Source organism: Pieris brassicae, chromosome 10 (genome assembly GCF_905147105.1).
Source record: "Pieris brassicae chromosome 10, ilPieBrab1.1, whole genome shotgun sequence".
NCBI lineage: Eukaryota > Metazoa > Arthropoda > Insecta > Lepidoptera > Pieridae > Pieris > Pieris brassicae.
Window position 1 is genome coordinate 15,106,573 of NC_059674.1, and position 12,698 is coordinate 15,119,270.

Here is a 12,698-nt window from a genome sequence, read left to right on the forward strand (position 1 = left end):
AAATCAAATTAATAATGATAATGAAATTTTATATCACTGTGTATTCATCGAAGCATATCAAATTTATATACAAATATATACACTATTTTACTATGAAAGTAGGTATGTATTATAACAAAGCTTTTAAGTCTATTGTCCAAATTATTTTAATAAAAATTTAAATAAAAAATCCGTCTTTCATTGTAGATAAGGCTCAATTGTTATATCCTTTTTAGTTTCTTCGAGAGACATGGGTGGATTGTATTCGAAAAATTTTGCTATGAAAAACCTGTAACAAAAGTGTAGCAAAATCAACAGCAAATTCTTGTGTATCAAAGGAAACCATTTCATTCAGTGTTATTGCACTAAGCATTGCTAATCCGTAGGGTCGCAGGTTCGATCCCCGGCGGTGCACCAATAGACTTTCTAACACTCGCACGTACGGCGAAGGAAAACATCGTGAGGAATACGTCTCAAATCCGAAAGTCCACGACATGTGTTATACAGAAGGATGATCACCTTGCCTTTAACATAAAAACAATCAAAGAAAATGATGCAAACCTCTTGGGCTTGGTCTTCTGAGACCAAGAGAGAGACCTTGTAGCGCCACTGGATATATAATCTCAATTGCGATGACGAAAATATTGCATGATGCCATAGATTATAGAAATTTCGCGCCTTATTGAAAAATATATTAATGGAAACTCTGAAACTACTTTTAACAGTATTTTCAGCTCGTAAGAGAAGACCTATTAAGTTTTTTTAATGTATCATATTTTTAGTTTAGTTTGTTTTTTTTTTGTTTTCTGTTTAGTTTAGTCTTAATAACTGTGTATAACATGTATTTTTGCACTTCTTGCCTATCTTATCACAGTGGTTGCCTGGAAGAGATCGCCCGAAAGCGATAAGGCCGCCAGTTATCGGCCGCCCTAATTATGATTTAATTATGTTAAAAAAAATTATATTGTAATGTAACAAAGTGTTGATAAATAAATCAAATAATTATTCCTTATGGCCATTATTTTCGTGGCCGGTTTATGAGTCGCTTTAGGTGTTATCTCACATAGGTAAGGTAGTTATCGGTTGCCATCTAAAATTCGCAATATTGGCGTGTTTGACAGATTCAAGGGGGCATTAAAAATGCATGTCCAAGTAAATGTAGTGAAATAAAATTGGGACGTGTATCTCGCTTATAATATTTAGTTTCTCATGTAAATACAATATATATTTTTTGTAATGAGAAATAAAGTTCTTTAAACATAAACATAATTAGTGGTCTGTGATTTCGGAGGAAAAACAAAACGAACCAAAACACCTGGGTAAGAGCACGATTGCACGCAGCTACAAAACTACTGTGATTATTTTCATACCAAACTAATATCTCAATAGTAATAAGGATTGCGGCAGCAATAGTTTGCGCTGCCACTCGGAAAGGCTCGGTTGAACCCCGGAGTAGAGCTGCCAAAATGGCGTCGCTCGCGTCAGACGCTATCTCCAATGCTGTCACCAGTAGCGCTGGCGCTGCCAACCAGCGCGCACCGCGTCTGTGCCAAGACTGCTGTAATTTTTTATATTCAATGAGGTGTAATAATAATATTGTATATCATATAGAAAAATGCATACGGCACACCCAGTAGAGTCGATTGCCTGTGAAACAACATAGTATTTCGTGTCACGGTCGTCTTGAAAAAATTATCAAAGATCAGTGCATTATATGAACTACTCAATAAGGAAACCAATTATAATGTTACTAATTGGATGAATTCAAAATCGCCAACCAATTTTACAAAATATTTTTTTGTAAATTTTTTGTAAAAACAGACTACGTGTCTATGGAACAGTATGTTATATAAGATTTAAGAATTAAAAAAAGATATTAAGAGTTATTATTTAGAGGTTGTACAATGCGAAAACAATAATTTGAAACATATTATGCTATGCATATATGGCATAGAGCATTAATATACAAATCCGTCTGGTTTACGTTGGATAGAGAATTACTTCTACCTAAAAATTCAACTGTATTATCGAGACACATGAATTCGTTTACACAAGTAAAATAAGTTAGTACATGTTCCTTACAAGCTATGAAATGTACGTAGTAAATGAGTCCTCAAACTCGTGACAATTTACCTTTGACATAACAGCAACCAGCAAAAGTAAAGATGTAAAAGCAGTAATAACTGCACTCAATTTTCCGTAGCCCATCAACAGCCGTATTGTAGGCTTTGTTATTCTGTAACCAAATGTAGTGTATATGCCGCAGTAAAGTAGTGAAATCAGAGAGTTAATTGAATCTCTAGACAGTTAATTAAATGTCGATATTCAATCAAGTCGCTAGCATTTTGATTTAAATAAAGCAGCGTCGAAAACGTTTAACTATCTGTCTGACCGAAAGCCAGAGTTTTGATTAACAATGTAAAACAAGACTCCTCCATGATTATTTCATTTGTTATTGTTATTTCGGTGTGATCGTGAAGAACTGAGAGCTTGGAAATTCCGTGTTTTGCTTTATTGTAAATGGTTAGGTTAGCTTAGTCTTGTTGCCTAGGAACGTTTAGGAAACTCGTTAAACGTGTCATTCACTCACTTGTGTGACGGAACTTTAGCGACTTGATTGAATAACGATTTTAATTAACTAGATTAGAGAACTAGTCTAGAGATTTAATTAACCCTCTGATTTAACTACTTTACTGCGACATATATACTGGGCAAAATTTGGAACGCCCCGTTACGTTAACTTAACTTTACATTCCTAATATTAGGAATGTAAAATAAACGTGAATGATCAACTAACGTTGTAATATAGATTCAAATTTCACTAAATCTTAGTTATTTTAATAAACAATAGAGGTCGATATATTTTTATTACATATGTATATAATAAACCTTCATAATCATAGAATATTCTTTAATGACCTACCGTCTAGCAAAGCTGACGTTATTCAACCGTTGGGCGACATCTTCATCGTCAAGTTCTAATTCCACAGGTTGAGAGGCAAAAGCACAAGCAGACATTGAAACTCCAAGTAGCGCTACAAGCAACGCTCTTAGCCTCACTCGAACTCCCTGAGGAGTCTCCCGGGTTGCGGTTTGCTAATAAAATATGTATTACGAAAATACAGTCTGATTTAAGCTATTTTAATTGTGAGGGAAGGATGTGAAACTGTGTGTGTATATTTCATTGGCATTCAGGTGTATTTTTTTAAGCATCTAGTATATTGGTTATATATTTATCATGGGATGGGGAATATGAGGTTTCGATATAAACGTATATTTACACGAGGATGAGCTACAATAACCGTTTTGATGAGGTTACATCTCATAATAACTTTGAAATTCCGTGGATGAATGATTTCGTTATAGATTCTATATCAATTAACGTCACTCCAATATTACAATTAATAGATAAGTCTCATTAAAGCGTGTTAAGGGGAAACTAAATTTTCAAGCAGGCGCGAAATGAAGGTTACCGATTTTTTCTAAAGTTACGTTAACATTAACATATGTATATCCAGAATTAAATCATACACAGTTTAATTAATTTTTTTCTTCAATTTTAGTTACTAAGAGACGTTTACTGGTATTGTAAATAATTTGAAAATAGTAAATATATTTTGATCAAAGCAAGAATCGTAGATACATCTTGCCCCACGGTTACGCTTGCCAAATATACTTTTGCCTAGGGCTGAAGGTGACAGTACTTACATTAGACAGATTTTCGTGTTTTATTCGTAGTTGTTCAATAAGGGCGTTGCTTTCTGTTTCCATGATGTACAACGCACAGTTTAGAGGGTTACGTGATGCACTACATTGGTTTTATTAAAGGCAGATGAGTTTGAAAATTTTTACAGCATTTCGGTTGTGAATAGATATCATTTTTGACAGCTGTCTATTTTTGACATGGGAATGAAGAGGTCGTATATCATTCCTCACTAGGTATGACGTAGGGATCCTCATTTTCGTTTAATCATATATCTTATAATATATATATATGTCACGATGTTTGTCCGCGATGGACTCCTAAACTACTTAACCGATTTTAAATTAAATTGGCACACCGTGAGCAGTCTGGTCCAACTTAAGAGATAGGATAGCTTAGATCTTTAATTATAGTCGCAATTTTATTTTATTACAAATTATTTGTCTATAATTAATTGACAGTCACATTTACCTGTTAACTCCAAAAGATTCTAACAGATGTCGATACTTTTCGACTGGATTGAGTAAGTAATCAATAGATGGCACTGCTATGGTAATTATTCTTTTGTGTCACGGTATTAAGACTAACTAAAACCACATTTACGAGAAACGAAGTTCGCGGGGGGCAGCTAGTTTATATATATAAATTACACGTCACGTTATTTGTCCGCTATGGACTCCTTAACTACTTAACCGATTTCAATCAAATTTCCACATCGTGTCCAGTTTGATCTAACTTAAAATAGCTTACTCGATATATAATTCTGCTGTACGTGTTTATGTAAGTGAACTCCTCTTAAACGGCTGGACCGTTTTGAATGTTTTTTTTTGTATGCGTTTGGGTGGAGCCCAGAATGGTTTAATATCCTAATCGCTTGAAATATCATGCAGGACAACGTCTGTCGGGTCCGCTAGTTAACAATAAATTATTAGCTACTGTATAGTTTTAATTATTGAATTATGTCTGTTACTTAGATTACATAGATATACTTTGATCATTATTTTATAGAAAAGTTAATTTCGCTTTTGTGCAAGTCTTAATTGCGTAATTATAACTACATTGGTACTACATGGATTTGAACGTGCGACTTTAGAGTAGATGACAGACGCTAAAGATTTCAGTCACTAACATACTATAATTTATGTCACTGTTGGACCGAAACACTATTTTTTTACATTAAATATATTTTTTTCACTTTTCCAAATGCACATTCAAGAAATATAGTACTGCTTAACTGCTTTTATGTTAAATAAAAGGTTCAGGAAAATATTTAATTAACTGTATATTTGCATTTTTTCCTGGTTAGTTCAACATTTTCAAAGATCGCAGATACATAAATACTGCCTGAAAACACAAAACTCTTGAAGCCAGTTAAAAGTCATAACGAAGATGGCAGTCAATTTATTACCCAGAATACCGAACGACCGCAACTTCATTTGTTTCAGAAATAAAAATACATTGGCTATTTTAAGGGACACTGCTATAAGTTGGCCAGCCAAGTGAGGAAGAAGTAGTCCAGGGTTTTCCTGAAACAAAGATTATGTTATGGATTTTAATAAAAGAAGAATTGACGACGCTTCACCAAAACTACAAAATCGTATTTCGGAAATAGTTTCTATCTGTAACATTAAAATATGTATTAAAATAGTTTTATCGAAGGTATCATTGATTGTCCGTCTTTCCAGTTGGCTATGATAATTGAGATAACTTACGGTAAAGCATCCCATTAAAAGGCACAAGTACTGGACCAATCCAATAGATGAAACTATGACTTTTATGTCATGAACGATCATCGCATCGCGAAAATTGAGAGTCAGTTTTCCATCAACCTGTATCTCTCCAAAGTGCTTTTTTAAATCATGGATGCTGACAATCTAAAATAGGCTTTTTTTAAACTATATTTTTATTAAAACTATATTTTTTATTATAATATTAGTGGCAGTTGCAATAAAGAATTCTGCAAAAACCGGTGTCAACTGCTCTATGTTAAAAAAATCGATGAGTCGTAGATTCACTACTGCTACTTTATGTAGTTCCTCTTGATATTACTAGTAATACGTGCATAAGCGGGAATGTATTAAAAAAGTACAAAGGATCTTGGTGCATATAGTTTTAAGAGCACAGTCCAAAAAATCGTCTACTCTTATGATGACCGTCTTATTTACCGAACGCCATATTAGAAAAGTCTCTATGCTTTTGGGTAAGTGCAACTGTTCTTCATATATCGCCAATACTGTATGAAAATGGAGATGTCAATGCCAGCGAATAATGAGAATCGTTATTGTCTTACCAAACCAAGAACCCCATAGAAGTATGTATACAAAATACTAGCTGAGAATGTCGGGTGCTGGCAAAACAACCTGGTGTGTCTGAAATATGGTTTTAGGAAAGGTGATAAAATTGTATGAAAAGGTAACTTCATAATAATGTAAACATGTCAAAGAAATGTTGGCACGTTATATTGTTAATGTGTGTCATTCAGTAGCTATATACTCGTATAACCTACTCTATGGGCTATAAATGGTATTTAAGTGGATCGTTTATTGTATCAATAATAAACTAAATCTAATTTATATTTTTTTTTAATCATTGCGAATCAATACTTGAAGGGAGATTCCCTTATTAGGTTAAATTTTCTACATATTTTATTTTATAACAACAGAAACAGCTAACTTATCTAAAAACGATTTTGGAAGATTTATAAAGCCCATATATGTTTTTGTGAAACGGTTAAAATCTGAATATACGTCATATTTATTGCAAATAACTCTTTGAGCAGATTTTAAATTCTTTCTAGTTAAATATAAATATTTAGTAAGTACTTAAACAGTGTATTAAAGCCCAAGTTCGCAATGATTCAGTGTGTCATTTGCTAGTTGGCGGAAACCAAACCGAGAACCATCATTTATTAGAGCATATTGGCAGAGATGTGAAACTGTCTAGTTGAAATTATAACGTAAACGATGTACTTTATACGTTTAATATTAACACAATATATTATAAGTCAATTTGGAAACAAGAAACCTTAAATAAAATAAAAAATAACTAATTAAAAATGTTATCGATAATGTAGATATTGTCACAGTACACGTCATCTCTCAAGAATGTTGAACATTGGCTCATAAAAGTATCTTTGATGGCAGTACTCGGGTTTTCTCTTTTGCATCCAGTCGACAAAAGTTGAGTCAGAAATGGGTGATAGCACATCGGAGCTGCAACGAAAGCTCCGTCGAAGCTTACAGATAGATGATTAGACATTTTCCCATGCTTAGCCAGTTTTTTAAACTCAGTTATTTTCATTGGCGTAGCTGGATTGATAGGAGCTAAAGATGGATAAGATGGGCCAACATCGTCTGATACTAGGAAATCATAAAATATCATCACTTGAGGGAAATCAAGAGGCATCGGTATTAGTCGACTTCCTGGACTTTTTACTCTCATATCAGCTGGACCAACAAAAGTTGCATGACTTTTATTAGCTTTGTCCTCAGTCAGGTTTAATGTTGACACTTGAATTATTTCTGTGGAGATAATTGGCGTTGCCTCGGTGACTGAAGTGTTTTTATCGGTAATATTAGTTGTATCAGACGCATTATTAATTGGTGGTTCATCCATAATTTCTCGTTTATTTCTGTGTGTTCTAACGAGCGGCGTCCTATCAAGAAGTTTTATATCCGGGGAAACATCCAGATTGAAAAAAGAGCTCGTTTGGTTCATTAAGTTGTGTATCACATTGAAAAACAAGGAAAATATTTCGTAATCTTCATCGCGTTTCATGGAGTTAAATATGTCCATGTATTTCTCCGTTTCTATACCTTCATTATGCTGTTTCAATATTGCTCCAATTTTATTACTTACATCTTGTCGATTATTATAAAGGTTATTAAATGTGTCAAGATCTATTCCAATACCCCCAGTTTGCCAGACCGAAAGAATCCTTGCATAAAACGGCAGATACATCGACGGAATGCTCTTCCACTTGTATCGTAACGGTGTATTTGCCATGAATTTACCGAGAGACATTATAGTTATATTGACGTTTTGGTACCTTCTTTGGAAGTCTCTAATCTCTCTCCTGTTACTTTGTTCCACAATTACATTAAGCGTTCCAGGTATTGCAGGGAGTCTCTTAAACAGCCTAGGTCTCTTTCCATTTTGTGCAAAGTCATCAACAAGAAAATAAACATTGAATCGTAGAGATGGGTACTGTACGGCCATCGCTGAGAGATATTCAGAATAGATTGTAAGCGGAATGTAGGATCCCTTTTGTACTACGTGGTGGTAATAAACATCGCTCGCTGGTTTCGAGTTGTTGCACTTGAACACGACGACCGGTTGACGTCTATAGGCCACATATATTCCTAAACTATAGAATACAAGGAATGATACTGCAAACACTATAATGGTCATCCAACAGGCAGACATACACTCTGAAATAACAAATGTAGTGAGAGAATTACAAGATATTTGAGAATACATTGGGCGCCTAACTATACATCACTTTTATTTATCTAGTAATTCTTATATATCAATACAGGATACAAAATTGTTGAGGTACTATTAATATTCGTACCATAATGTATCTGTATAATGAACGATTTTAAAGTTTTTTTAATCTAGTTAGAGTTTCTATTTTTTCGAATAGTAGGTACTACCACAGGGTAGATATACAGATATCTATCATCTAAACTTTTCGTGGTCGTTCTCGAATAATATTATCAGATTGATCACACCTTAGTTATCTGAGGTTTGCGGATGATATAACTTTTATGGCTACCCCCCTAAATATTTAGAAGCAAGGTCAAGCGTCCCTAGACAAGGCGAGTTCTAATATTGGTTTAGAAATGGAAGCAACGAAGACAAACATAAATACCTATTTGTCATTAAGAGAAGTTTTAAAAGAAAACCACAGCCTATAATTAAAAAAGTCTGCGGGAAAAATAAAAGCAAGAAAAACAAAGAAAAAGGAAAGTTCAGGAAGAGGCATTTACTCGAGAGGGGTTCATACTACACGAAACAATAAAAATAACTATAACTAACCATGGCTAATTGTATAACAAGCAAACTAACACCCATTATATGTAAATTTTATTGTAAATAGTATTGAATTAAAGTTGCTTTATTATTATGAATATGCTTGGAATACACAAAAAAATTACCTGGCCAACGGTTAAGCCATGATGGCTTCGGAGTGCGATTGGTGGTCCAGCCAGTTGTCACAACACTTGGAAGCTGTTGAGGTTTTGTGTCTCCGCCACCATCTGTTGCCTCCACTTTTAGCAAAGGATACTGTTCATCGCGATTGACCCTCGGGTCGTGCTCCATCCTAAAGGTAGCTTTCTCTGTGTAACTAAAAAAAATGTGTGTGCCATAACATCCTGGGAATGGGGCAGGCATCTGTGGTTATTAAAATTCTGTTTCTCACTTGAAACAATTGTATTCAGGAATGGAACTCGGTATAAAGCAAAATGTTGTACCGTAAATGAATATTTGTATCTATATACATTATTATATATTCATCCAAGATTCATCTAAGATCCAATTTTGTTAACGTTTTTTAATAAATAATAAATAGTAGATATGTCCGAATGCACTGTAATGCAATGTTTTTCTTACCAAATATTGTTTTCAACACATTCACTTACCTACTTCTTTCGTCGTGTTTCAAGAGAAACTTTTATTAATTCCACACTTTATTATTGTAAATTTACAAAATTTGTACGAAGTTCTTAGTGACATGAAATTTTGTTTCCGATTTTAAACAAACGGGCGTCAAATTGCTTTTTTTAAATAAATCCTTTTTGTTTATCTCCACAACTCATGCCAACGCACGCCTCTATGGCTACGGTTGATATTTTTTTCAAAATTTTTGGATAAATATAGGACACACAAGATTGACTAAATTGCTAAAAAAGAAAATTATTACTGTAACAATTAATGTGAATGCGCGTCATTAAGTGGAGGGATCTCATCTCAATACGTTTGGAATATTCGGCATCATAATAATGATATATATTAAGTAAAATCTCTTAGTATCAAACATACTTCGACCCAGTCAGCTGTTAATTTTCATATGGGAAAACTCAAAGGGTTTTTTATTTCCGTAACAGCAAAAGTTTCTTCAGTATTTTGTGAGTTGGTAATATCATGTACATATTAGCACAATAAGGCTGGTGTTCCTTTATTATGAAAAGATTACTCATACCTTTGAAAAACATGTTAAAACGTGAGGCGAATGCATAGTTGAATCAACAAAATTATACCGTAAAGTATATAAACGTGCCATATTAAAAATACATTATCTAAAAGAAATTAATGTCCCACGATCGTTGAAGTCTGCAGTGTGTTATGTTATTAAATAGTGTTGTGTAATTTCAAAGATTAATTAGGTTCAAGAAGATTAATTAGGTATGTATTTAACTTTTATTTATTTGTTGACCGCGCTGAAACCATAATTTAAACCTTTTTTTATTGCAACTTGTTTTTACTCTCGATTACTGAAATTAGTACCTTTGATACGCGGAATTTCTTACACTGTGTCTACTTTGTTTCAATAATAAAAAAAATTATGTATATGTATAACTTATTTGATTTAAATATGTGTATCGAAAAATATTACGCCCTTTTATTAATATCGTTAACGGGCTGTTGTTGGAGAGGATTACTTTTATAGCGTGAAGGGTAAATGAAAAAATGCGTAAAAACACATTATGTTATAGTTTATTGTTTGAAAAATGACATAAAATTTGTTTATGACGCAATGACAAAGATGACAAATCTATAGTGACAATAATCAATTAATATTTTTCGTTAATATAACTTTGGTAAATTATTTTCCTATATTTTTATTTCAATTTAATTTAAAACGATCGTTACTCGTCGGTCGTGCGCTTATTATATATAATCTAAATATTATATAAGAGAAAAAAGTACACTTCGTACACTATTTTGGTCACAATATTACAAGAGTTTATAAAACTGACATCATGAGAAATTGCTAAACTGATTTTGAAAACTTACTCAAGGTTCGGTTAAAAGTAATAATCATTGTATATTAATTTATTTCCCTCATTTTAGTGAACCAAATGGCTAATTATGAGTGATCCGAAACGAGAGCAACATCCATTGCTTGGCGACGATTTTTCTGAAGATGAATGTCTTCCAGATAGCCCAAGATATCAATGGCGAGATTTGAACAAAACCAGAACTAAGTACTCCATAAGGGGAGCTGCATCTATTATCAAACAGTGGCCAGGTAAATAATACTATATTCAGATGCTACTTTATTAATTCCATTTGAAAATCCTAAGCGTTTGAATTTTCAAACTGCTATTATTTTTAGTCTCATTTCTCGTTTGCCTATAAATAAATACGAGCAATAAAACATATACAGAAATGTGTTTACTTCGAATCCCGAATTCGATTTACGCTTTATTGAATCTTTACCTAAATCATATTTTTTTTTCTAAATAGTCAATGTTGCTTATCATACTAAGTATAATTCTATGGACTAATTTATAATTATTTCTATTTACAGATCACGTATCTTCACTTTTAGCATATTGGTGGATGGGCCTAGCCATGATTGGGTTTACAGTACTTATTATTTATAATAGCGTGTTAGCGATTGCAGTGATTCCATCACCGAAAATAAACAAAGTTCCTTCAAATATTAAGACAAACGACTTTATTGAATATGATGCATACAAAACAGTAAATATGCATGTTATAGTAGACAATCCAGGCGTTGACTTAAGTAATTATATACCATATATTGAAATTATATCTAAAGAGCATCCTGCTTTTAAATATAATTTTATGATACTTTTAAATGATACCGAATATTCAAATAATATACAAAAAGGAGTTGACAAAGAAATATCCTGGAAAACCTCATGGAAAGAGACCAATCTTTCCCTGGAAACTGTACTTAATGTGCAGCGTAAATCATTATCAGAGTTTTTAAATGAGTCGCCTATTAAAAAGTACTGGATACATTTGCCACAACAGTTTCTGGGATTTCTTATTCGCTGTATTTCAATATGGAATAAAGGTGGGATATCGATAAACCCTCAGTTATTTACACCTGAATCGCCTCACCCCCATTATATCGAGAAGGTTCAAGATATATTTCGAAGATTCGAGGAAAATAATTCTAAGAGAGGTCGTAAGAAGAGCAGTACGACAAAAACTAAGAGAGTGAATAATATTCGTGACATTATAGATGCCCTAGATAATGAAAGCCTTGAAATGGATGATCAATTAAAAGACGTCAATGTTGCAGAAGAAAATAAAGAATTTTTAGTAGTAGATAGGAATACTTCTGATTGGATACAAAAGAACATTAGTGTAAATAAAAAAGAGTATACAGTAAACAAAATTTTAAGGAAATATATACCGCATAATATGTTGGATGTCAAAAAAGTAAATAAATACTCAAAAGATAATTTTATCGTAGATAGTAAAGATGATGGTAAAACACTATTACCTACGTTCCTTAAATTTTTATTCTCACCTAAAACGAATACCCTACATAAAATAGAAGACAATAGTACGAACGAAATAAGTGACTCTTACGAAATAAATGGACAGCAAACCACTTTTAAACATACAAAAAAATTCAAGAATACTTTTGGTAAAGTCCAAAATATGCCAATAAATTCGTTGGGTTTTGATTATGACTTAAATATAGACTTAAAAGGTAATATAGTTGCAACTAAAACTTCTTGTCATGCCTTTTTGGGTACAGTTTTTAATACTGTAATACACCACATTAAAGATGAAACAGTCACCGATCTTATAATTTCGGAATTATCTACATTTTGTAAAGGTAATTGGGTTTATTGTAAAGGTGTTGATGTTATTTTATTGTAGAATTTATTTAGTAAAAAAATATTTATTGCAATATTTCTTTTATTTTTTCTTGTTATTTTAGTGATCCATTTTTATTAAAGTGACCCACCGTAATGGCTATAAATGAAAGAATATCTAAAGCTTCAAGTTTTATTATATTCTT

At 32.8% G+C, this 12,698-nt stretch overlaps 3 protein-coding genes and 1 long non-coding RNA gene across 7 annotated transcripts; 1 reads left to right on the top strand and 3 right to left on the bottom strand.

The window, feature by feature from the left end:
- Positions 1 to 25: 25 nt before the first annotated feature.
- Positions 26 to 3,874, bottom strand: LOC123715191. Its single transcript, XM_045670099.1, has 5 exons — positions 3,688 to 3,874; positions 2,903 to 3,075; positions 2,113 to 2,215; positions 1,350 to 1,537; positions 26 to 268 (listed from the first exon to the last, which is right to left on the bottom strand). Exons 1-5 carry the CDS (start codon positions 3,748 to 3,750, stop codon positions 178 to 180), a joined length of 618 nt encoding a protein of 205 aa, XP_045526055.1. The 5' UTR covers positions 3,751 to 3,874; the 3' UTR covers positions 26 to 177.
- Positions 3,875 to 4,951: 1,077 nt separating this feature from the next.
- LOC123715192 lies at positions 4,952 to 6,108 on the bottom strand. The gene is made up of 3 exons (XR_006754400.1): positions 5,973 to 6,108; positions 5,395 to 5,556; positions 4,952 to 5,208 (listed from the first exon to the last, which is right to left on the bottom strand). It is a non-coding gene; the product is annotated as an uncharacterized LOC123715192 (long non-coding RNA).
- Positions 6,109 to 6,646: 538 nt separating this feature from the next.
- Positions 6,647 to 9,460, bottom strand: LOC123715776. 3 transcript variants are annotated; one of them, XM_045671064.1, is made up of 3 exons: positions 9,328 to 9,460; positions 8,842 to 9,032; positions 6,647 to 8,112 (listed from the first exon to the last, which is right to left on the bottom strand). In XM_045671064.1, exons 2-3 carry the CDS (start codon positions 9,005 to 9,007, stop codon positions 6,728 to 6,730), a joined length of 1,551 nt encoding a protein of 516 aa, XP_045527020.1. In that variant the 5' UTR covers positions 9,008 to 9,032; positions 9,328 to 9,460; the 3' UTR covers positions 6,647 to 6,727. The 3 variants fall into 3 exon arrangements, with proteins under 3 accessions (XP_045527020.1, XP_045527022.1, XP_045527021.1); XM_045671066.1 differs by having other exon boundaries at positions 9,332 to 9,454; XM_045671065.1 differs by having other exon boundaries at positions 8,842 to 9,060; positions 9,328 to 9,448.
- Positions 9,461 to 9,953: 493 nt separating this feature from the next.
- Positions 9,954 to 12,580, top strand: LOC123715745. 2 transcript variants are annotated; one of them, XM_045670998.1, is made up of 3 exons: positions 9,954 to 10,090; positions 10,760 to 10,937; positions 11,220 to 12,580. In XM_045670998.1, the coding sequence occupies exons 2-3, from the start codon at positions 10,778 to 10,780 to the stop codon at positions 12,554 to 12,556; spliced, it is 1,497 nt and encodes a 498-aa protein (XP_045526954.1). In that variant the 5' UTR covers positions 9,954 to 10,090; positions 10,760 to 10,777; the 3' UTR covers positions 12,557 to 12,580. The 2 variants fall into 2 exon arrangements, with proteins under 2 accessions (XP_045526954.1, XP_045526955.1); XM_045670999.1 differs by lacking the exon at positions 9,954 to 10,090 and adding an exon at positions 10,441 to 10,506.
- The last annotated feature ends 118 nt before the right edge of the window (positions 12,581 to 12,698 follow it).